The following is a 23948-nucleotide window of genomic DNA, read 5'->3' as shown; positions in this document are numbered from 1 at the left end:
TGCCATTTCCAGCAGCCACGCGGAGAGAGATCTGAATGTACAGCCATGCAGAGTAGACAACGAATTGAAATTTTATATTCATGCACAAGCAAATATTGCAAAGGCTAATCAGACTCTTGGCTTAATAAAAAGAATGTTCACTAGCAGATCTCCAACTGTTATGACCAAGCTATACAAGAGTCTAGTTCAACCAAGGCTAGAGTTTGGAATGTGTATCGCATGCCCAATCAGTAAGACAGACCAAGCAGCTCTAGAATCAGTCCAGAGGAGGGCAACGAAATGTATTAGAGACCTCTATGATGTCCCTTATCCATCCCGTCTCCATAAGCTTTAACATATCGTTGCAAACGAGGCAATGTGGTAACAGCATACAAGCTTCTAAATGCTGAGGATACCATTCCTGGCCTTTTCCAACTGGACAATTCAAAGAGAACTTATGGTCATTCTCAAAAGCTTTTCCGGAAACGAGCCAACACCAGACTAAGGAACAAGTTCTTCTCAAATAGAGTTGTCAGCTTGTGGAACTCCCTTAGTGAAAAAACAGTAACCTCTACCAGCATGGATGCGTTCAAGTCATCAGTGGATAGGGAGTGGCTCAACAAACCATGGTGCACCATCTGGGATGCCACAGATGATGATTAACTATCATCACTAAAGCTGGTGGACACAGGATTCGTCCTATTGCTAGCAAGTGCGATTTAAGGTAATAAAAAAGAGATTGCATGCCTGATATTGATTTTAAGCCAGCATCTCCACTAATTACTGCATCATCAGGTAGCAGCAGGTACTTGGAATTGGTGAGGCAGTTATCACCATGGAAATACTTTCACTGTCAAAAGCTGTAGTGACCATAATATTGTCATCTTGCTTTTGCTTCTTTGGCACTGTAAACAGGTCTTTAACCAGCAGCACAGTCATATATTTTGATGCTTCTTCAAGATCATTGTGAATACAACAAACATGATCTTTAAAATAGTCTTTATTTATTTTAGCATCATATTCACAGCACTTGATGGAAATATGGTTGGATCTGGTGATAGAAACATTATGCTTTGTATCAGCACTTGACATTTCAAAGCAAATGTCTGAAAAACTACCATCCAAGCTAATTTCACAAGACTACAAGTAATTTGCTCAGAAGAAACCAAACTTTGCACTAAATTCTACTTTGCCTTGCTATTCAAACCTGTTTCAGTTTCAGACTGGCCGATTGACTAACAAAAATACAGTATAATAAAATGAATTTTTTTCTTGTTTCCAAAGGTCCTGAACACCTAACTTGGGTAAGATAAATGGATGGTAACTCCAACTTGTAAGAAGCTTCAAAAGGGGAATGAACAAATTTACTTTTCATGACTTTTCATGAAAGTCATTAGGCTATGGAACAAAAGACTTGTAAATGATGTCTGTTTTCCACTGTATATGCGTGGCACCATAGCGGTACTGTGATGGACTTTTCAATAGTTTACTTCAACAGAACTGCCATTACTAACAGTCGTAAAGAGGGTCCTTGAAGAGAAGCAGCTTCAGAATACGTTGTGCCTAGCAAACGGTCCTGCAAAGCCTTGGGTTTGAATGATAAATAAATCTTTTGCGTTTTGTTTGTTTTCATGGGCTTTATTTTTTGGCTGAAATATAGAGAAGGGGTTTAGACAAAAAGTTTCAGAGCGGAAAATTTTACAGCAATATGAGAAGACTCGGGGAGCAGAAAAAGCATTAAAGTGTGAATTCAGGAGACGTGAATTGGAGACCTGCGAAAAAATTACCTAGGATCTGGAAAATGCAGCCAGCCAGCGTAGTAGTAGCACATTGTATTGACGTCTTAAAAAGTTAAGAGGAGTAGTCAGTCTGGTCTTGTCCCAGGTAAAAAATGGGACATTAATTAGTGTAAAAGAGGGATAGCGAGGCCTTTTGAAAATGTATTAAACCTTGATTAAGTTGTACAAAATAAATAGAATTTCAATGATTAGGAAGGAATTGCAAAAAAACAAAAACAAATCAAGTTCCAATGATGAGGAAGCAAAGGAAGACTTGTTTTGCATGAAGGATCTAAAAATACTATTAAAAGTGTTGTAAAATAATAAGATCTCAGGAGTTGATGGCGTTGTAAATGCGCTTCTGAAATATGGTGGTGACAAAGTTAGAGACTGGACACTGAAGATTATGAATGTGATTTGTGAAAAACGGGAGTACATAGGGATCACTAGCGAATTTTGATTAAACCTTTTTATAAGAAAGGTAATAATAGTGCGTGGTAATTATAAAAGCATAAACAGGATTTCTGTAGGAAATAAATTTCTTAGCATGATAGCACTTATTAGATTAGAGTCTAGAGAGAAGAATAGTGTGTTTTTGTTCTGAGGACATTGTTGCTCAGACATTAATTAATTAGACGTGTCTGAATCACCAGACTCCTTTAGCCCCCACTCTATAGATTATGAATGGACAACTAATTTAGAAGATAGAAAAGTTTTAGTAAAAGTCCTTTCTCTGTATTGTCTACCAGATACGCACGTCAAAGTAACTAATGCTGTGTAAACGAACAATTGGGCTGCGGTTAAGGTAGGAAGTGAGTTCAGTAGTTGGTGCAGTGTGGAGCCAGGAGTCGAGCAAGGTTTTGTCCTATCTCTGTTCATGCTGTGTTTTGATGGGCTTTTTCTTGAGGAGCACGTCAGAAGCTACAGGCGAACATTGGAAGGTATACTCTCCTAGACGTAGATTAAGTCCCTTTGAATAGGAGTAAAGGAATTTAAAAAGGTGATGTTAGGTAACATGTAAATTAAACTAGTAGATACTTTCCATTGTCTAGGTAGTTTTTATAAGTGAAGATAGTGAATGCAATGAAGATGTAAAAGGTAGAACGACAAAAACACGGTATTTTTTTCAGAGTTGAACAAGTTTGGAAGAGAACGAAGGCGATTCGGCAAATTGAGATTATAATATTAATAGCTTGTAACCGAGTATGGCTCTGAAGCATATGCACTTCAAAAGGCTGAGAATGATATGTCAATTTTTTCTAGAGGAAATGTCAAAGGATAGTTTTAGGTGCTTGTTTGACTGACCGTGTACCAGAAAGATTCTGGTGGCTAGACCACGTTTTAAGGATAACAGATAGCCAAATATTGTTGCTCTTCGCCATCCATCTTAGGCCAAACGAAATGAGCATTGCTTCTAAAACAAATAGGAGGAAGTCTTACAGAAGTTTTTAAAGGAAATTATAACTTCATGGGATTCGGCAAAGAGTGAAGCTTTGGATAGATTGAGGTAGAGGAGAGGCATGCGTAACTATGTGGGCCTTAGCTAGATCAATGCTGCAATGAATTGTTAGTTGTGGCAGTATAAAGTTGTTTAAGACTTACCCTCTCAAGAATTGTTTAGAAGGCTAATAATTAATGGTGGGGATCCCATCTATTATCTCTAAGATACTGTCATGGCGACTCCCCCGAGAAATTTTGGAATGCTACCAGCCTTCAAAGTCTCGAGGGTCAGGGACTAATGCACTATGAAATTCTGGAGCTGGCACCCAGACAGTAAATCTTGACTGTTTATCTTTTTTTAGGGATAGTCATTCACTTACCAAATTTTAAGCAAACTTCGGTACCTCTAACTTTTTGATCACTCATCCCGCAAGTTCCCAAAGAGGTTACCAATCTTAGGCAATCTATTCTAGCTTTCGTTTACCTTCTGTTGGTTTGACATTTTTGCTGTCCCATACCTTTGCCCAAAAATTCATCATCACTTCAAAAAAATTTTAGGCACGCACTTTCTCTTCATCGAAAGTAGTTTCTTTTCAAGCTTATTCTTCATCGTAAACTATTGTTATTGTTATAGTGTTATTGGTCCGCCTAAAACAAAGAGGAATAATTGCTTCAAAAGTAGTTTTTTCTTGCCGTGTATCAGCTTCCTAACATCACTACAGATAGGAGCAAAGAATCACCTCCAATTTCTTTAGTAATGAGAGAACTATTAAAGTTTAGTACGTACATGTGATACCATTCCTCTGCATTAGTCGCAAAACGAAAAAATCGAAATAACGAACCAAACATGAATCATAACCATAAACCGATTTCAAAAATACATGACAACGCTTTTAAACCAGAGGGAGAGGCTTCTGTTTGGATCTCTTATTTATTGTTCTAACAAAATATTTTGTGAACGAGTTCAGAGAGCTACTGCACTTCCTAAGCATTCAAACAGGTGCCTGCAAGCTGGAACAGAGCTTTCTACTCGAAAGTAAAAACATGGCTTGAGGAGAAGAAAGCTTGGCAGAAAAACTCCAGATATTCCTTTCTGATATACACTATAAACCCCCCTTTCGGCTTGCATACTGTAGGCCTTGACTCAAGGACATATTAAAACAATCTTCCCTGGCAAAATTTTCCAAACGTATGAAATAGTGTGTACATCTCTATTCGAAGAGCTCTGTACGAAAATGTACATGTGTACTTCAACGTTCTGCTGAAACGGTGCTAAGCGTAGTCCCCTCCGGAAAATTCCCCTCGCAGACAGCTCGTTTCTAAAAAAATTGAATGGAAATGCACAGAGATAACAGGATAGGACTGAGAAAAGCAACTAATTACTTCCCAAAGATTTGGTCTGATACCAACAACTGAAGTAAATGACGCCAGTTCACCCCTTGCGACCGAGAACGTGTTCAATAGGAGCGTATTTTGTTTAACTTTGATCTTACCCTGCTATGATATGTCAACCTTAACCCCTTAAAACGCGAAAGGAAGAATAAAAAGAAGAGAAATATCAAAATAAATCCTAAGGGATAAATTAAATACAACAACAGACAAGTTTCTTCAACTGAAAGTAAGGAGCAACATTAACACTTAAACAGTCCCACTCCCCTGGATCTGTCTTAGTTCTATTCGTCCCTCAAAACAGGGCAGGAATAGAACTAAGAAATGAAAATCCGAATAGAGCTACAATAGAAAATTGAATTCCTGATTTTTTAAGACATATGTAGTTGTGGAAATTACAAATTAGTGAATTCAATCAGACTTTAGATTGCATTGTCCTTGGTACTTGAAAGAGTTTGTTCAAAAAAGTATTTTTAATAGAACTGAAGTTGTTTTAAAGAAGACATAAACTTCATTTTCTTGAAATACAAAAAAAAAAAAAAAAAAAAAAAAAATGATTTCCTCCTATAAATGAAATTTCCATTTATTTCTCTAAACACACTAACAATTACGACAGAACAGAACATGAAAAGATTCGTTTCATAAAACAACAAAACCTAAATTTTAAACATAACCTGCATGAAAAACTTTCTTTTTTAAACTAAGAGTTATCCTTCAAAAGTTAGAGTTTGTGGTGGTCTCCGCCAGAGAACCACGCAGAGTGCACTCGGGGCGATGCTCTCTCTTAAGATCTTGAGATTCTTGCGATTTATCTGTAATTTCTTTAGTTTCCTAAATGACTTAGCTATTGTTGACATTTTTTTGGATTCACGTCGCCGCCCAAAAGTCATCCTCTCCCCCGAAAAATAAGTTTTAACACACAAACCTTCTCATCTTTTTCTGCTATTTGGGTAGACTCATGCTATTAAAACCCTGAAAACCATTCCTAAGAGACACTGATCATGTTTAAAAGGTCTTAACCCTATACCCATTTTTAGGATATAAACACATGAAATTTCTCTACTAAAAATTAAAATGTTGGATTGTAATTATAATTCTGGGCAAAATTTTGATATTTAATCATAATTGTGGATGACCACTAATTTTGTTCAGCAAGCTCTTGTTTATTTTTTCTTACAAGATTTTGGATGGAAAGAGAGGGTCATTATTGTTCATATGAATAGAAATTCTGCGCGGTTTTTTATCTTCTACGCAGATGAGACCATCGCGTCCTTTAAAACAATGTTCTCTGATGTTTAAATACATGGTTTGCATATTAAATATATTGAACCATTGCAGATAAATAGGAAAAGAGAAATACTTCCATTTAAATTCACTGAAAAGAAAGCTCCCAGTAAAACTCATTCTATTTTCATCCGAAATCTAAATGAGTTAGAATATTTGGGCATTAAAGTAGACTCTTTGAGGCATCCGATTCCCTTCTCCCTCTATGAACTTTATAATGGGTGATGCCCACTTACACATTATTGTATATAACTTTACAAAATATGAAGCAAATCAGTTTAGTCTAATGAAGCTTTTAAATAAAGATCAAAAATACTTTTCTGCAATAAGAATTGAGGCATTATCCCTCAGCACCCTTATTCAGGCCTTATCTAAATGAAGGTAGTTTGCTTCCTACCGCTCCCCTCCCCTTCCTATATTTATCTAAAGGCTCATGGAGATTAACAGAATTTGGGCATTGAAATGCGCTCTTCTAGGCATATTTTCCCCCTTCCCCTACGCAATGACCAAAACTCTATGATAAAGTCTCTTTACACAACAAAAAGCAGGATTTCGAACAATTTAACGCAACAATATTCTAGGCCTAAGTAAATTGTTCAAAAACAAAAATTGATAACTAGGTGAAAATGAATAATGACAAATGATGTTTATGCTTTGTTACAAAAAAAGAAAATAAATACAACAAATATATCTAGCTAGCTAGTCCTCCAGTTATTTCTTAAGAACAGAATTTTGGGAACTCATCTGTTTACAGTCGGTCAATTTATTTGCATTAATTTTTGTTTACTTTGAATTTCAATTTCATTCTTTACTTTCACCAGAAATCCCTTTTTGTTAATAGATGACACAAGGATTACTTAGTTTATAACATGTAATTCTCGAATTAAAGATCCATTCCTTCTTTAACAATCATCGCATAGGAATTAATTCTTTGATAGGTGGTTTTTAAACGTGCAAAAAAGCGTAGCAGAAAGAACCAAATGACACTTATTCATAAAGCTTGATTGAAATCAACCATGTGTAATAAGGGAGAGGGACTTATGAGTGCAAAAATATCCTACATAACAACATTTCAAATTCGGAAGAAGTCACAGTTAAGGAGGGAAAACTGGAGTCTTTCATCAAGTGACCTTTCAGGTAGGTTATAGTAAATACAATTCTGTACAATTCGGCACTGCTGACGTTTTGGAATGGATAGCAAGAGTAGTCTTGTTAACGATTAATTTTTGAAACTCTTGAAGAGAAAATAATTCTAAATCCAAACTCAATTGCCTATCAAGTCAATGCTTGATGAAGTTAATTTATATTTGATTACTGCCAAACCAGTTAGTTCCTTCAGTTAAGATGCAATTTTAAATGCAATCAAAATTTTGCACAGAGTTAATGATCTCAACGCACTTTATAAAATATAAAAAAGGTAATGTTAATGACACATACATTTGCAGGTGAAACATTGCAGCTATAAAAGGAAAGTCAACAATTCCTAAATTTATCATTTATTCACCGTGCAAAGTTCCTGCTAATGGAGACTATGTGGTTGAAACTGTAGCCTCTAAGGCCAATGATCTGTCAAGCTAGATCAACATATTTTTTTTTAGTTCGGTAGGCATAAAGAAGGTATAGCTTACTTATAGCCGATTGACTAACAAAAATACAGTATAATAAAATGAATTTTTTTTCTTGTTTCCAAAGGTCCTGAACACCTAACTTGGGTAAGATAAATGGATGGAAACTCCAACTTGTAAGAAGCTTCAAAAGGGGAATGAACAAATTTACATATCAAATTGGAGTAAACTAATAGTTACATAGAATTGTAAAAATTCCCATCAAGTTGGTGTAAAGTTGCTTTCAATTGTTGTAAACTAAATACAAAAGTATTCAATTTGACAAGCTGTTTGTCAGTTAATTGAAAAATCACTGGTACTTATCTGTTAAACAGAACACACCCAGGTAGTGAAGTTAGGTTAATCCTAACTTTAGAAACAAAATCATGGAAGCTATTATTTCTTCTTAAAAAATACAGTGGAAAACAGACATCATTTACAAGTCTTTTGTTCCATAGCCTAATGACTTTCATGAAAAGTCAATTGCTTAATTGGTTAAAGTTATAAACTTTTCAGTTATATAATACACACTTGAGAAATGAAGTTGGGTGAATGCTAATTAAATAAAACAAAATATGATGAAAATTTAATATTTTAAAAGCAACTTGGGTCTATATATTTGCACATAAGGGCTGGGGGGAGGGGGTAAAGCATAGTATATGCTAAATACATAATGTAACATAACCTAACCTAACTAAAATATCAACTAAATACTTAAATAAAATAAAGCTACAATTTATTTTCCAACCAAGCCAAACCTAGCCTAATTGTCTGGTATAAAGAAGTCACTTGACCAGTTTCTTGTCTCATGTTTGCACCATTTGCAATCAAAATTCTCAAGTTTGGGGAGTATACCCAATGGATATTATCTAAAAATGTCTATTCTGTAGAATGTAAAAATAATATTCAACCATACTTAGTTATTGCCAAAATTATCCAACTAGTTAGCTATCTGAAAAATCGCTTTAAGCAAATAAGAAACTATCCAACTAGGAAAATACTTAAGATTTAAAAGAAAAATAATTTTATCTTGCTAGCCAAATACCATAAAGCATAAGAGCCTACTTAGTATCTCTAACTAGGTGGATAATATTTTAACTTAATGCTTTTGATATATATCTAACTAGACAGATAAGTAAATTCTTCATGCAAACTAGTGATAATATCCAACTATTCAGACAATTTTTTCTCTTAGACATACCATGAACATCTAACTTGGTGGATAACACTTTGTCCTAGCCCTTCTGATATTAATCAAACTAGTTAGGCTAGTTAAGTAGCCTAACTTCCTGCCTAGTTAAATATATATTATAAGATCTAAGACTCAGCATTATCCAATTAGTTAGATATTCTTGCTGTGCCTAAAAGAAACAATTTATCTGGCTAGTTGGATATTATCCCAAAACTGCATAGCCTAATGGAATTTACTTATCCTCCTAGTTGAATATATATCAGCGAGTGTTAAGACTTGGTATTATCCATCTAGTTAGATGTTCATGCTGTGCCTAAGAGAAATGAATTATCAGGCTTGTTGGATATTAACCCTAAACTGCTTAGAGAATCTTCTTATCTGCCTCATTCGATGTATATATATATATATCAGAAACACTAAGCTACATTATTATCCAACTAGGTAGATATTCTCTCTGTGCCTAAGAGAAACAATTTATCTGGCTAGTTGGATATTAACCCTAAACTGCTTAGAGAATTTTCTTATCTGCCTAGTTGGATACATATCAGAAACACTAAGCTACATTATTATCCACCTAGTTAGATTCTTGCTGTGCCTAAGAGAAACAATTTATCTGGCTAGTTAGATATTATCCCAAAACTGTATAATGAAATTTAATTATCCTCCTAGTTGGATATATTAGGAGTGTTAAGACTTGGTATTATCCACCTAGTTAGATGTTCATGCTATGACTAAGAGAAATGAATTATTTGGCTAGTTGGATATTAACCCCAAACTGCTTAGAGAATCTTCTTATCTGCCAAGTTGGATATATATCAGAAACAATAAGCAACATTATTATTGAACCAGATAGATATTCTCTCTGCCTAAGAGAAACAATTTATCTGGCTAGTTGGATATTAACCCCAAACTGCTTAGAGAATCTTCTTATCTGCCTAGTTGGATATATATCAGAAACACTAAGCTACATTGTTATCCACCTAGTTAGATATTCTTGCTGTGCCTAAGAGAAACAATTTATCTGGCTAGTTGGATATTATCTGAAAACTGTGTAATGGAATTTACTTATCCTCCCAGTTGGATATAGGCTATATCAGAAGTGTTAAGACTTGGTATTATTCACCTAGTTACATGTTCATGCTGTGCCTAAGAGAAATGAATTATCTGGCTAGTTGGATATTAACCCTAAACTGCATAGAGAATCTTCTTATCTGCCTAGTTGGATATATATATATATATATATCAGAAACACTAAGCTACATTATTATCCAACTAGGTAGATATTCTTACTGTGCTTAAAAGAAACAATTTATCTGGCTAGTTGGATACTAACCCAAAACTGCTTAGAGAATCTTTTTATCTGGCTAGTGGGATATATATCCAAAACACTGAGCCATGTTACCAACCAACTAGGTAGATATTATATATATTGCATAGACGGTCAAACGTTCAGCTAGGTGGATAAAAGTGTAAGAGTCTTAAAAATGTTATTATCTGTCTAGCATGATATTTTATCTTGATACTAAGTGTAGTTGGATATTATTTTTACATTCTATAGAATGTAATTTTTTAAAGAATATCCATTGTGCACCTTCCCAACCTAGCCTAATTGTCTGGTATAAAGAAGTCACTTGACCAGTTTCTTGTCTCATGTTTGCACCATTTGCAATCAAAATTCTCAAGTTTGTATTATATAACTGATAAGTACCAAAAGTTTTTGTGTAAAATGTAAGATTTTACTTTTTTTTCCATAAAATTGCATTTTGAATTTTCCTGCCATTTTGCCCATTTGTCTGAAATTCTCTGTTAGCCTTTTCAGTTCGATTTCTGACTAGAGAGCTGGGCACACATAGCTGATTTTGGGAACCAATTTCCAAATCAGCACTGATTTTAAAAGAAATCACCATTGATATGAGCTTGAAAAATTTTCTAGTTTTTGGCACCAATTTACAAAATTAGCATTGATTTTCATCATGATCCCTCACAAAAAAAAATAGGGATACAAAATAAATAGTCAGCCAGAGATATCTGTGGTGAAAGACCTCACTACTGAGCTGAGAACTAAGCTGAGATCAATCAAACAACTATCAATAAACTTCAGTTGACTATTTGTGTCAATGATTTTTTGTTTTGAAAATTTTTCTTAGGCTACCACTAGGGTAAGACACCCAGTAGTCAGACACTTCTGATGCTGAATTTGGTTCCTGAAATCAGCTACATGTGGCTAGCCCTTAATAGCCAAACTATGCAGTAAAGTAATGAATGTGAACCAGCTAAAATTTTTGAATCTTGTAAGGGGAAGGGATGGAATCTTGTAAGGTAATACTGGAATGGGCCTAATGCCCATAATTCTACATGTTTGGTTACAGATTGGATCTGAGCCAAGAAAAAGCTTTGACAAATTAAGTGACAGACTAGGAACCCCCCCCCCCCACAGGACATCCCTGTCTGTCAGTAGTAGGCCTATATACCTTATATTTGGAAAGATAATCTAATAGCCTAGAAGCCTAGGCCTACTTTTTTTTCTACATGATTTATACCCTATACCTTTACCAAGAAAATTTCAAATAATTACTTGAAAAATGAACCAATTCAAAGAAGGTGACCAAAATAATTGCAAACCAGCTGTTCAAGCTCATCATTTCATTTTTTTAAAATAGAGCATTCTTAGGATTTAAATTTTATAATCAATGTTGCCAATCGAATTAGAAAGGGCTAAATTAATTACAAGAAATTAAATGCAAGCTATCCAGAGACCGAGATTGACGTTCTTCCTAAAATATTATCATTTGCAACAAAGGCACGGATCCTCCCTAAAGATCTCTTTGTATGTTCATAATCATGGCTGCATACGCAAGGATAGTCAGTCTTAGATAGGCAAGGATAATCAGCCTTGCGAAATCATCTTTGCATATTTATGTAATCAAACTTTCTTACGAGGAATGACAAAACAACTCTTGGTGAGTGATGTCTAATTATAAAACCGACAAATGAAATTCTTTCACATCTGTAACAGATAAAACTGCTCATATAATGGAAATTGGTGCTAATCAATGAACAGCAAACAACACATTTCAGGCAGCTAAATAAAGAAAAAAAGAGATCTCACCAGTAATGATTGATAAGCTAATTTCTTTGTCTAAGTCAGCTTCCGAGTTCATCTAAAATTACTTCTAGCCACTAAGATGGCTCTATTCAGTCCAACCAAGTTCTTTTTTTTATACCAACATAAATAGAGCTGCTAGCTACAAAAAAGCAAGAAAATGTGGTTTGGGGTCACAGCTCTGTAACCGACTTTTTTGTCGTACCCCATGCCTTGAACTGAAATCCTAAATGCGTGGCACCATAGCGGTACTGTGATGGACTTTTCAATAGTTTACTTCAACAGAACTGCCATTACTAACAGTCGTAAAGAGGGTCCTTGAAGAGAAGCAGCTTCAGAATACGTTGTGCCTAGCAAACGGTCCTGCAAAGCCTTGGGTTTGAATGATAAATAAATCTTTTGCGTTTTGTTTGTTTTCATGGGCTTTATTTTTTGGCTGAAATATAGAGAAGGGGTTTAGACAAAAAGTTTCAGAGCGGAAAATTTTACAGCAATATGAGAAGACTCGGGGAGCAGAAAAAGCATTAAAGTGTGAATTCAGGAGACGTGAATTGGAGACCTGCGAAAAAATTACCTAGGATCTGGAAAATGCAGCCAGCCAGTGTAGTAGTAGCACATTGTATTGACGTCTTAAAAAGTTAAGAGGAGTAGTCAGTCTGGTCTTGTCCCAGGTAAAAAATGGGACATTAATTAGTGTAAAAGAGGGATAGCGAGGCCTTTTGAAAATGTATTAAACCTTGATTAAGTTGTACAAAATAAATAGAATTTCAATGATTAGGAAGGAATTGCAAAAAAACAAAAACAAATCAAGTTCCAATGATGAGGAAGCAAAGGAAGACTTGTTTTGCATGAAGGAGCTAAAAATACTATTAAAAGTGTTGTAAAATAATAAGATCTCAGGAGTTGATGGCGTTGTAAATGCGCTTCTGAAATATGGTGGTGACAAAGTTAGAGACTGGACACTGAAGATTATGAATGTGATTTGTGAAAAACGGGAGTACATAGGGATCACTAGCGAATTTTGATTAAACCTTTTTATAAGAAAGGTAATAATAGTGCGTGGTAATTATAAAAGCATAAACAGGATTTCTGTAGGAAATAAATTTCTTAGCATGATAGCACTTATTAGATTAGAGTCTAGAGAGAAGAATAGTGTGTTTTTGTTCTGAGGACATTGTTGCTCAGACATTAATTAATTAGACGTGTCTGAATCACCAGACTCCTTTAGCCCCCACTCTATAGATTATGAATGGACAACTAATTTAGAAGATAGAAAAGTTTTAGTAAAAGTCCTTTCTCTGTATTGTCTACCAGATACGCACGTCAAAGTAACTAATGCTGTGTAAACGAACAATTGGGCTGCGGTTAAGGTAGGAAGTGAGTTCAGTAGTTGGTGCAGTGTGGAGCCAGGAGTCGAGCAAGGTTTTGTCCTATCTCTGTTCATGCTGTGTTTTGATGGGCTTTTTCTTGAGGAGCACGTCAGAAGCTACAGGCGAACATTGGAAGGTATACTCTCCTAGACGTAGATTAAGTCCCTTTGAATAGGAGTAAAGGAATTTAAAAAGGTGATGTTAGGTAACATGTAAATTAAACTAGTAGATACTTTCCATTGTCTAGGTAGTTTTTATAAGTGAAGATAGTGAATGCAATGAAGATGTAAAAGGTAGAACGACAAAAACACGGTATTTTTTTCAGAGTTGAACAAGTTTGGAAGAGAACGAAGGCGATTCGGCAAATTGAGATTATAATATTACTAGCTTGTAACCGAGTATGGCTCTGAAGCATATGCACTTCAAAAGGCTGAGAATGATATGTCAATTTTTTCTAGAGGAAATGTCAAAGGATAGATTTAGGTGCTTGTTTGACTGACCGTGTACCAGAAAGATTCTGGTGGCTAGACCACGTTTTAAGGATAACAGATAGCCAAATATTGTGGCTCTTCGCCATCCATCTTAGGCCAAACGAAAAGAGCATTGCTTCTAAAACAAATAGGAGGAAGTCTTACGAAAGTTTTTAAAGGAAATTATAACTTCATGGGATTCGGCAAAGAGTGAAGCTTTGGATAGATTGAGGTAGAGGAGAGGCATGCGTAACTATGTGGGCCTTAGCTAGATCAATGCTGCAATGAATTGTTAGTTGTGGCAGTATAAAGTTGTTTAAGACTTACCCTCTCAAGAATTGTTTAGAAGGCTAATAATTAATGGTGGGGATCCCATCTATTATCTCTAAGATACTGTCATGGCGACTCCCCCGAGAAATTTTGGAAGGCTACCAGCCTTCAAAGTCTCGAGGGCCAGGGACTATTGCACTATGAAATTCTGGAGCTGGCACCCAGACAGTAAATCTTGACTGTTTATCTTTTTTTAGGGATAGTCATTCACTTACCAAATTTTAAGCAAACTTCGGTACCTCTAACTTTTTGATCACTCATCCCGCAAGTTCCCAAAGAGGTTACCAATCTTAGGCAATCTATTCTAGCTTTCGTTTACCTTCTGTTGGTTTGACATTTTTGCTGTCCCATACCTTTGCCCGAAAATTCATCATCACTTCAAAAAAATTTTAGGCACGCACTTTCTCTTCATCGAAAGTAGTTTCTTTTCAAGCTTATTCTTCATCGTAAACTATTGAGGCTGAAGACTCTGTAGCCTTTTCGCATCGTTAAAGATTAGTGCCAAATTTTTCAACTCATGCTAGTCAAATCCATTACGAATTAAATCATCTAGAATTTATAAAATTTTTGTCGTTGGGGTTACCTCAAGTTTCACTAGGGTCGTAATTTTGAACGTACAAAGATGATGTTTCCTTGAAAACTGGCCTGATATTTTAACTACATAGGGCAATAGGCGTATTGTGCTTACCCGAGAGCAAACAAGGATACCTATTTTGCATTTTTTTTCTTGTTATGTCCTGACTTCTTTACTATTCAGAAGTGACGATACCGACAATCACTTGAGAGATCTCTAGGCTTTTGCCAAGTCATAAACGTAAGCTACAAAATGGAAATTTACGACACTTATTTCTTCGTCCATATCATAAAGCTCTTGACACACTGCTTGCACAGTTTGTGAGGGGCTTATGATTTATCTTAATCACCAATTTGCACATTCAAATATGCAAAATAAGCTTGCCTGAAACATGTGCAAATGCTTATCCGTTGACAGGTGATGATATGAAAGCCACACACATAACAACACGAATCGGGCTACTCAAGCACTTAAGACGCGTACTAGTAGACAGAGGTGGAGCCTGTTGGCTGTTCCAGGGGCACCCCCCCCCCCCTCCGAGGGTTGAAAATTAAACTAATTACAGGGTTGTAGGGGCAAAATATACCGATGACGGAGCCAAACTTTTATCGCCTCACTCAAAAATATGAATTTCGTATCCACCCCTGCTAGATGAGGCAAACATTAGGAAAACGCTCAGGCCAAACATAAATAAAAACTAAAAGCTTCTATCCTTTTATATAAATAACATCCAATAATCCGCGTCAAAATTCGCTGCACTATATAACACAAATACTCATCTCACTGCAGAGTCTCAGGCTTTACTGAACTAGTCTATACATATGTGCACCAGCCACCTATATTCATCCAGCACCGCAGGATGTTTATGTTAACCGATAGGAGAGTAACATTACTTTTTATGATCCGCGCTTAGTCCACAAAAGAATCGTCCCATTCACATTAGGTGTAGTGGGAAAACTTGTCACGGTAGAAAAAAAAAAAAAAAAAAAAAAAACAGTGTCCTTATTTAACCCTAGAACGAATAAACAATCGAAATCAATAGAAATTGTTCCCTAGTGTTATTGGTCCGCCTAAAACAAAGAGGAATAATTGCTTCAAAAGTAGTTTTTTCTTGCCGTGTATCAGCTTCCTAACATCACTACAGATAGGAGCAAAGAATCACCTCCAATTTCTTTAGTAATGAGAGAACTATTAAAGTTTAGTAGGTACATGTGATACCATTCCTCTGCATTAGTCGCAAAACTAAAAAATCGAAATAACGAGCCAAACATGAATCGTAACCATAAACCGATTTCAAAAATACATGACAACGCTTTTAAACCAGAGGGAGAGACTTCTGTTTGGATCTCTTATTTATTGTTCTAACAAAATATTTTGTGAACCGAGTTCAGAGAGCTACTGCACTTCCTAAGCATTCAAACAGGTGCCTGCAAGCTGGAACAGAGCTTTCTACTCGAAAGTAAAAACATGGCTTGAGGAGAAGAAAGCTTGGCAGAAAAACTCCAGATATTCCTTTCTGATATACACTATAAACCCCCTTTCGGCTTGCATACTGTAGGCCTTGACTCAAGGACATATTAAAACAATCTTCCCTGGCAAAATTTTCCAAACGTATGAAATAGTGTGTACATCTCTATTCGAAGAGCTCTGTACGAAAATGTACATGTGTACTTCAACGTTCTGCTGAAACGGTGCTAAGCGTAGTCCCCTCCGGAAAATTCCCCTCGCAGACAGCTCGTTTCTAAAAAAATTGAATGGAAATGCACAGAGATAACAGGATAGGACTGAGAAAAGCAACTAATTACTTCCCAAAGATTTGGTCTGATACCAACAACTGAAGTAAATGACGCCAGTTCACCCCTTGCGACCGAGAACGTGTTCAATAGGAGCGTATTTTGTTTAACTTTGATCTTACCCTGCTATGATATGTCAACCTTAACCCCTTAAAACGCGAAAGGAAGAATAAAAAGAAGAGAAATATCAAAATAAATCCTAAGGGATAAATTAAATACAACAACAGACAAGTTTCTTCAACTGAAAGTAAGGAGCAACATTAACACTTAAACAGTCCCACTCCCCCCGGATCTGTCTTAGTTCTATTCGTCCCTCAAAACCGGGCAGGAATAGAACTAAGAAATGAAAATCCGAATAGAGCTACAATAGAAAATTGAATTCCTGATTTTTTAAGACATATGTAGTTGTGGAAATTACAAATTAGTGAATTCAATCAGACTTTAGATTGCATTGTCCTTGGTACTTGAAAGATTTTGTTCAAAAAATTTTTTTTAATATAAATGAATTTTTTTTAAATAATAAATAAAATTAATTTTCTTGAAATACAAAAAAAAAAAAAAAAAAAAAAAAAAAAAATGATTTCCTCCTATAAATGAAATTTCCATTTATTTCTCTAAACACACTAACAATTACGACAGAACAGAACATGAAAAGATTCGTTTCATAAAACAACAAAACCTAAATTTTAAACATAACCTGCATGAAAAACTTTCTTTTTTAAACTAAGAGTTATCCTTCAAAAGTTAGAGTTTGTGGTGGTCTCCGCCAGAGAACCACGCAGAGTGCACTCGGGGCGATGCTCTCTCTTAAGATCTTGAGATTCTTGCGATTTATCTGTAATTTCTTTAGTTTCCTAAATGACTTAGCTATTGTTGACATTTTTTTGGATTCACGTCGCCGCCCAAAAGTCATCCTCTCCCCCGAAAAATAAGTTTTAACACACAAACCTTCTCATCTTTTTCTGCTATTTGGGTAGACTCATGCTATTAAAACCCTGAAAACCATTACTAAGAGACACTGATCATGTTTAAAAGGTCTTAACCCTATACCCATTTTTAGGATATAAACACATGAAATTTCTCTACTAAAAATTAAAATGTTGGATTGTAATTATAATTCTGGGCAAAATTTTGATATTTAATCATAATTGTGGATGACCACTAATTTTGTTCAGCAAGCTCTTGTTTATTTTTTCTTACAAGATTTTGGATGGAAAGAGAGGGTCATTATTGTTCATATGAATAGAAATTCTGCGCGGTTTTTTATCTTCTACGCAGATGAGACCATCGCGTCCTTTAAAACAATGTTCTCTGATGTTTAAATACATGGTTTGCATATTAAATATATTGAACTATTGCAGATAAATAGGAAAAGAGAAATACTTCCATTTAAATTCGCTGAAAAGAAAGCTCCCAGTAAAACTCATTCTATTTTTATCCGAAATCTAAATGAGTTAGAATATTTGGGCATTAAAGTAGACTCTTTGAGGCATCCGATTCCCTTCTCCCTCTATGAACTTTATAATGGGTGATGCGCACTTACACATTATTGTAAATAACTTTACAAAATATGAAGCAAATCAGTTTAGTCTAATGAAGCTTTTAAATAAAGATCAAAAATACTTTTCTGCAATAAGAATTGAGGCATTATCCCTCAGCACCCTTATTCAGGCCTTATCTAAATGAAGGTAGTTTGCTTCCTACCGCTCCCCTCCCCTTCCTATATTTATCTAAAGGCTCATGGAGATTAACAGAATTTGGGCATTGAAATGCGCTCTTCTAGGCATATTTTCCCCCTTCCCCTACGCAATGACCAAAATCCCCATCTTAACAAGGCTGATGCGCAATTATACATCATCAACAATTTCATGAAAAATCAAGTAAATTAACTTAGTCAAATAGAGCATTAACATATAAGTCAATATTAGCCATTTATTTTGCATTTGCTACGTGATTTGTTTTTGAACGAATGCACCACCGTGCAGCATTACTTCCTCTATAACTGGGAACACATCCATAACTTCAATGTCAATTCACCCTGTTTCCTATGAATTCTGAAAGTCAATATCCCGGGTATCCAATAAATAGCGTCAAGAAAAAAAAAGATAAAAAAAACTTCACGCGAGTCAGCAAACTTTTAGCTTTATTGGATAAAGTAGTATCAAATCAATGACTAGAATACAGGAATCAATAAATAAACAAAACAAATACAGTCAATAGCTCAAACAAGGCTAAGATCAGCTTAGTAACAATCAATAAATATAGACAGGTTGGATTTTTATATAGGAGCGCGGAAAGCGTTGCAAAAGGGTTTTCTGAGGTAAATACAGTTCGTAAAAAATAAAAAATAAAGATAGATTTAGGCCCTAATACTCCACGAGGACGATCTTCTCCCTTGTGCCCAATTATGGCAATCAAAAGAAAAAAAATCATAGAAAAATATTGAAAAACATCATTATATAGCAAAGCAAACATTAAAACAAGCAATATCGACACTAAACAGATTAAATCCCAATTTCGTGACTAGATATGTTTAAAAGGTTCATTAATAAAAAAAAAGAGTATATAAGATTGATTTCCTCTAAGCTAGGAGCTACAAATCTGGATGTTTGTCATGTGTTCCAGGTCTATCCCATGTGAACATGGTATTGGACATCTTCTGGGATACATGTCAAGATTTTTTTTTTCTGAGATACTACTTTATTGAAGTAACATATTGGGTATTTGTGTAAGATCCTTATATCTACCCCCGCTGTGTTGGCCTTAGGCGGCTGGGTTCTGCGCTGAGTTGTTAGTAGTAGTAGTAGTAGAACTACGTATTCCCCCGAATAGGAGCAAAGGTATAAGCTATCTGAACAGCTAATTTTTAAAGATCTAATGAAAAATGTAAGCAGATTTAACTATATTGCTGCTGGTCGTATACTCCAACAACATACTAATTTGTAGCACGAAAGGTAATCAATTAAAATCAATTTCCCCATGGAACTGCTAGTTTCATATTCAGGAACATAAAAAGCTCGACTAAAGTAACAACATTGTTTCTATAAAACAAAAGTAAATGTTTTTATGTAGCGAAACAATTGGTGATACGAAATATTTCCATGTCAATTCACAATACCCCATTTTCTGTACAAGGTTGCCACTAGCAATCGACAAGCGAATTCGGCAGGCAAATTGTCAGAAAATCATTAAGCAAGATGAAAAATTACAGAAAACATTTTTGTTTCATTTTTTTTCAAGGCTCTTGTCCATAACTCTTGTCAATACTCTTGTCCATAAAAGATCTGCTATCATTTACTACTACTACTACTACTACTAACAAATTACTGCAGCACTAACTCGCCTGACGCAAATACAGCTGTACACGCTCCTCCTCCTCCCCTGCTATTATTTGAGACGTAACAGCCTCTCTAGCTATAGATAAATAGATAAACTCACTAAAAATAAGAATAAAACTTAAAAATCTAACGCTAAAGTGACAAGGATCAATGACACAAATTCACCAATTTATAGGCAAGGATTACTTCTTGACAAAGTTAAATCAACACTATGACAGCCTATTTGGCCAGACCTTGAGGAATCTTTATTTCCAACAGGAATAGGAACCCTAAATAGCTTTCCACCGGGAATACAAGCACAGAGCTTATACTGACTTAACTGAGGCCCAGGTCGCGGTAAATTAGCCGTTTCTTCATAGCTTTCAGAAGACAGAGGATTGTCAAAATATCTTATATTGGATGGTAGTTTATTCACATCTAGTATTATACCCTTAGGTCCGCTTAATATGATGGAGCCATTTATGCTGTGTAATCTTATGTCTTCATCTGCAGTCAAAGATACTTCCTTTGCAGCAATGGATATTCCCTCATTTCCTTTTATTCGTATGTTACCGTTAGACTGAAAAAGAGGAAAGTAAAATTTGTAAATTAAGACTGTAAGTAAAACTTCAGTTTCCGCTGGAAAAACTTCATCTGGTTGACAACTACTATTACACCCATCTAGAAATAAAAACAGAACAAAACAAAAACAGAATAAAAGTTTTCTACTGTTACTCATTTGGCAACCGATAAAAACTCTATGATAAAGTCTCTTTACACAACAAAAAGCAGGATTTCGAACAATTTAACGCAACAATATTCTAGGCCTAAGTAAATTGTTCAAAAACAAAAATTGATAACTAGGTGAAAATGAATAATGACAAATGATGTTTATGCTTTGTTACAAAAAAAGAAAATAAATACAACAAATATATCTAGCTAGCTAGTCCTCCAGTTATTTCTTAAGAACCTAATTTTGGGAACTCATCTGTTTACAGTCGGTCAATTTATTTGCATTAATTTTTGTTTACTTTGAATTTCAATTTCATTCTTTACTCTCACCAGAAATCCCTTTTTGTTAATAGATGACACAAGGATTACTTAGTTTATAACATGTAATTCTCGAATTAAAGATCCATTCCTTCTTTAACAATCATCGCATAGGAATTAATTCTTTGATAGGTGGTTTTTAAACGTGCAAAAAAGCGTAGCAGAAAGAACCAAATGACACTTATTCATAAAGCTTGATTGAAATCAACCATGTGTAATAAGGGAGAGGGACTTATGAGTGCAAAAATATCCTACATAACAACATTTCAAATTCGGAAGAAGTCACAGTTAAGGAGGGAAAACTGGAGTCTTTCATCAAGTGACCTTTCAGGTAGGTTATAGTAAATACAATTCTGTACAATTCGGCACTGCTGACGTTTTGGAATGGATAGCAAGAGTAGTCTTGTTAACGATTAATTTTTGAAACTCTTGAAGAGAAAATAATTCTAAATCCAAACTCAATTGCCTATCAAGTCAATGCTTGATGAAGTTAATTTATATTTGATTACTGCCAAACCAGTTAGTTCCTTCAGTTAAGATGCAATTTTAAATGCAATCAAAATTTTGCACAGAGTTAATGATCTCAACGCACTTTATAAAATATAAAAAAGGTAATGTTAATGACACATACATTTGCAGGTGAAACATTGCAGCTATAAAAGGAAAGTCAACAATTCCTAAATTTATCATTTATTCACCGTGCAAAGTTCCTGCTAATGGAGACTATGTGGTTGAAACTGTAGCCTCTAAGGCCAATGATCTGTCGAGCTAGATCGACATATTTTTTTTTAGTTCGGTAGGCATAAAGAAGGTATAGCTTATTGGAACTCATCAACAGGGCCCCTGTCCTCCAAACAAACCGTGCAAGTTTTAGACCCTCATGTGTCATGGTAATAAGGCTTATGTCTTGTATTCCTCAGGGCATCAGCAACTTGTATGAATCGGACTATTAAGCAATTCCAGAAATGTCGGTCCCCTTATCTGATGAATACTGTAACCTCAGTCTAGCATTCAATTCAGAAGTCAGAAGTTGCTCTTTTTAATTGTCACGAGGAGTACTCATCAGAGATGATATTCATTGGTATTTCTATTATTAATACTGTTGACTGTGTCTCATTCCTAGGCCTCTCTGTAGGCACCTCTATTCAACACAGAGTCACACACACTCACGCCCAATATTAGCCTGCTATGCTTCCATTGTTTGCAAGAAACTTCTTTCCGACCGTTTTTACCTCACTAGTCTTTATATAGCTGTCGCACTGCCTCATATTCTGAATATTATGCCATTCTGGAAGATTTTCACTAGAAATATTAAAGCACAAATCCGTCCCATCTTCTTTCATTTTGCCAAATATCTACTCCATACACCACCATGAACACACACATCAAGATTGATTAACGAATATAGCAAAAGAGACCCAGAAATCAGGTAATAACACGCAATCCTTAGATTGCTCCAAGCTGCAATTTAAGGCAATTTAAGGTAAAAAGGAAATTACATGTCACCCATGGTTTAGAATTCTCGTTTGATATATATTTGATCTGTCTTTTTTTTTTCTTGTCTCGTTTAAGGCTAAAACTTATTACTTATTGCTCAGCAAATATTCATTTTTCCTTCTTTGTTTTTCCACCTATGTTTCATTCTTTTCTTTGTTTTAGTAGGTAAGTTTTTAATTAAATTAAACTGCCGTTCTATAATCAAAGCTCTTGATCTACTAATTTTATCTATTCAGTCTGAAGATTGACCGAGTTAACTAGATGGCACTGTTCTACAACAAAAAACAGACGAACGTAGGAACTAGACAATACCTTCTAAGATCCGAATTTAGACGCAAAATCTACTGCGACAGTTTAGTTACGTTTGTATTTTTTTATTTTTGCTATAAGACAAGTTTTTCGTTTTGATATACATGGTGTCACTAAAATAATCTTTAATAATTGTGTATTAGCAATTTTATTTATATTAAAATTTACGGTTGTCGATAAACGATAACGATAAACAATTTTATTAACAAACGCCTTACACGGGCATGCCGATCTGTGGCAGTTCTTGTCATAATAAAAGATACGGCGCTAAAAATGTAAAAAATCACAGCCATTAAAAATGTAAAAAATCACGTTGTACTGTTGAACTTACGATGCACGTTTATTGACAAGCCAGAATAATATAAACTTTGTTTTAAAAGGAAGAATATGAACACAAGGATGATTATGCTTTTTTTTCTGAAGTGTATCAGCCAGTGCAGCATTTTGAGGCTGCTGAGAACACAAAGGGCGAAGAAAAGCGGATGTTTTTACCGACGGCCGTACATACATACTTTTACTGGTCAGGACAGAATGAGAAACTCGTCATAACTGGCCCCAGGCAAAACTTGAATATGATGAAGGGGTGGGGAGGTAGATATTCAAGTCCGCGAGTTAGGATTCAGACTAGAGGAATAGGCAGGTATTTATTGTATTTGTTTTAAGCCATTTAAATAGAAAAACTGATGCATAAAAACAATTTTTTTTTTAAATTAGAAAGTTTGCTTCTAAAGTACAAAGAGATATTGTGATGGAGCAATTAAAAAGCACTGACATAGAGAGATAAAGTGTCAAGAGGGACGAACTAGGTGAAGGGATGAACTGCAGTCGACCGAAGGACCAGGTTGGCCTTACAGATAAAGTCGGGAAACATATGGGAGGAAAAGTTAGAGAGAGAGAGAGAGAGAGAGAGAGAGAGAGAGAGAGAGAGAGAGAGAGAGAGAGAGAGAGAGAGAGAGAGAGAGAGAGAGAGAGAGAGAGAGAGAGAGAGAGAGAGAGAGAGAGAGAGAGAGAGAGAGAGAGAGAGAGAGAGAGAGAGAGAGAGAGAGAGAGAGAGAGAGAGAGAGAGAGAGAGAGAGAGAGAGAGAGAGAGAGAGAGAGAGAGAGAGAGAGAGAGAGAGAGAGAGAGAGAGAGAGAGAGAGAGAGAGAGAGAGAGAGAGAGAGAGAGAGAGAGAGAGAGAGAGAGAGAGAGAGAGAGAGAGAGAGAGAGAGAGAGAGACGAAGGTAGTCACCGAGCCTTGAAAAAGTTGTTTCAACGAAAAAAGTTTCTTTCCATTAACAAAATGAGGGGATGAAGCGGCAAGAGAAAGTTTTGTGACATGGACAATGAGAGAGAATGGTGCGGCGAGAATGTTTTGTGCCATGGTTAATGAGAGGGGTGACACAGAGAGAGAGATAATTCCATTTCACGGATGGAGGGAGATAATGTTGCGAAAAAAGGAATTTCTCGTCTTGGTTGTTATATATCTTT

The 23948-nt window shown here is 35.5% G+C and overlaps 2 protein-coding genes across 9 annotated transcripts in view; both read right to left on the bottom strand.

The window, feature by feature from the left end:
• Positions 1-11343, bottom strand: part of Nemp (Nuclear envelope integral membrane protein) — an 89184-nt gene extending 77841 nt beyond the window's left edge. For 3 of the 5 annotated variants that reach the window (XM_089094583.1, XM_089094587.1, XM_089094588.1), the window contains exon 1: positions 11242-11343. In XM_089094583.1, coding sequence (XP_088950709.1) covers positions 11242-11308 — 67 coding nt within the window. In that variant the 5' untranslated portion in view covers positions 11309-11343. The other 2 variants (XM_089094584.1, XM_089094585.1) reach the window with 2 other exon arrangements.
• Positions 11344-16905: 5562 nt separating this feature from the next.
• The window catches only part of Scgbeta (sarcoglycan beta), a 43585-nt gene continuing 36542 nt past the window's right edge, over positions 16906-23948 (bottom strand). For all 4 annotated transcript variants that reach the window (XM_089094040.1, XM_089094042.1, XM_089094043.1 and 1 more), the window contains one exon: positions 16906-20203. In XM_089094040.1, coding sequence (XP_088950166.1) covers positions 19814-20203 — 390 coding nt within the window. In that variant the 3' untranslated portion in view covers positions 16906-19813. The remainder of the gene's footprint in view (positions 20204-23948) is intronic.

Source organism: Artemia sp. Qi Xiang Cuo, chromosome 9, assembly GCF_049724085.1.
Source record: "Artemia sp. Qi Xiang Cuo chromosome 9, ASM4972408v1, whole genome shotgun sequence".
NCBI classification, from domain to species: Eukaryota; Metazoa; Arthropoda; class Branchiopoda; order Anostraca; family Artemiidae; genus Artemia; species Artemia sp. Qi Xiang Cuo.
This window is presented reverse-complemented; position numbering and strand designations above follow the sequence as displayed.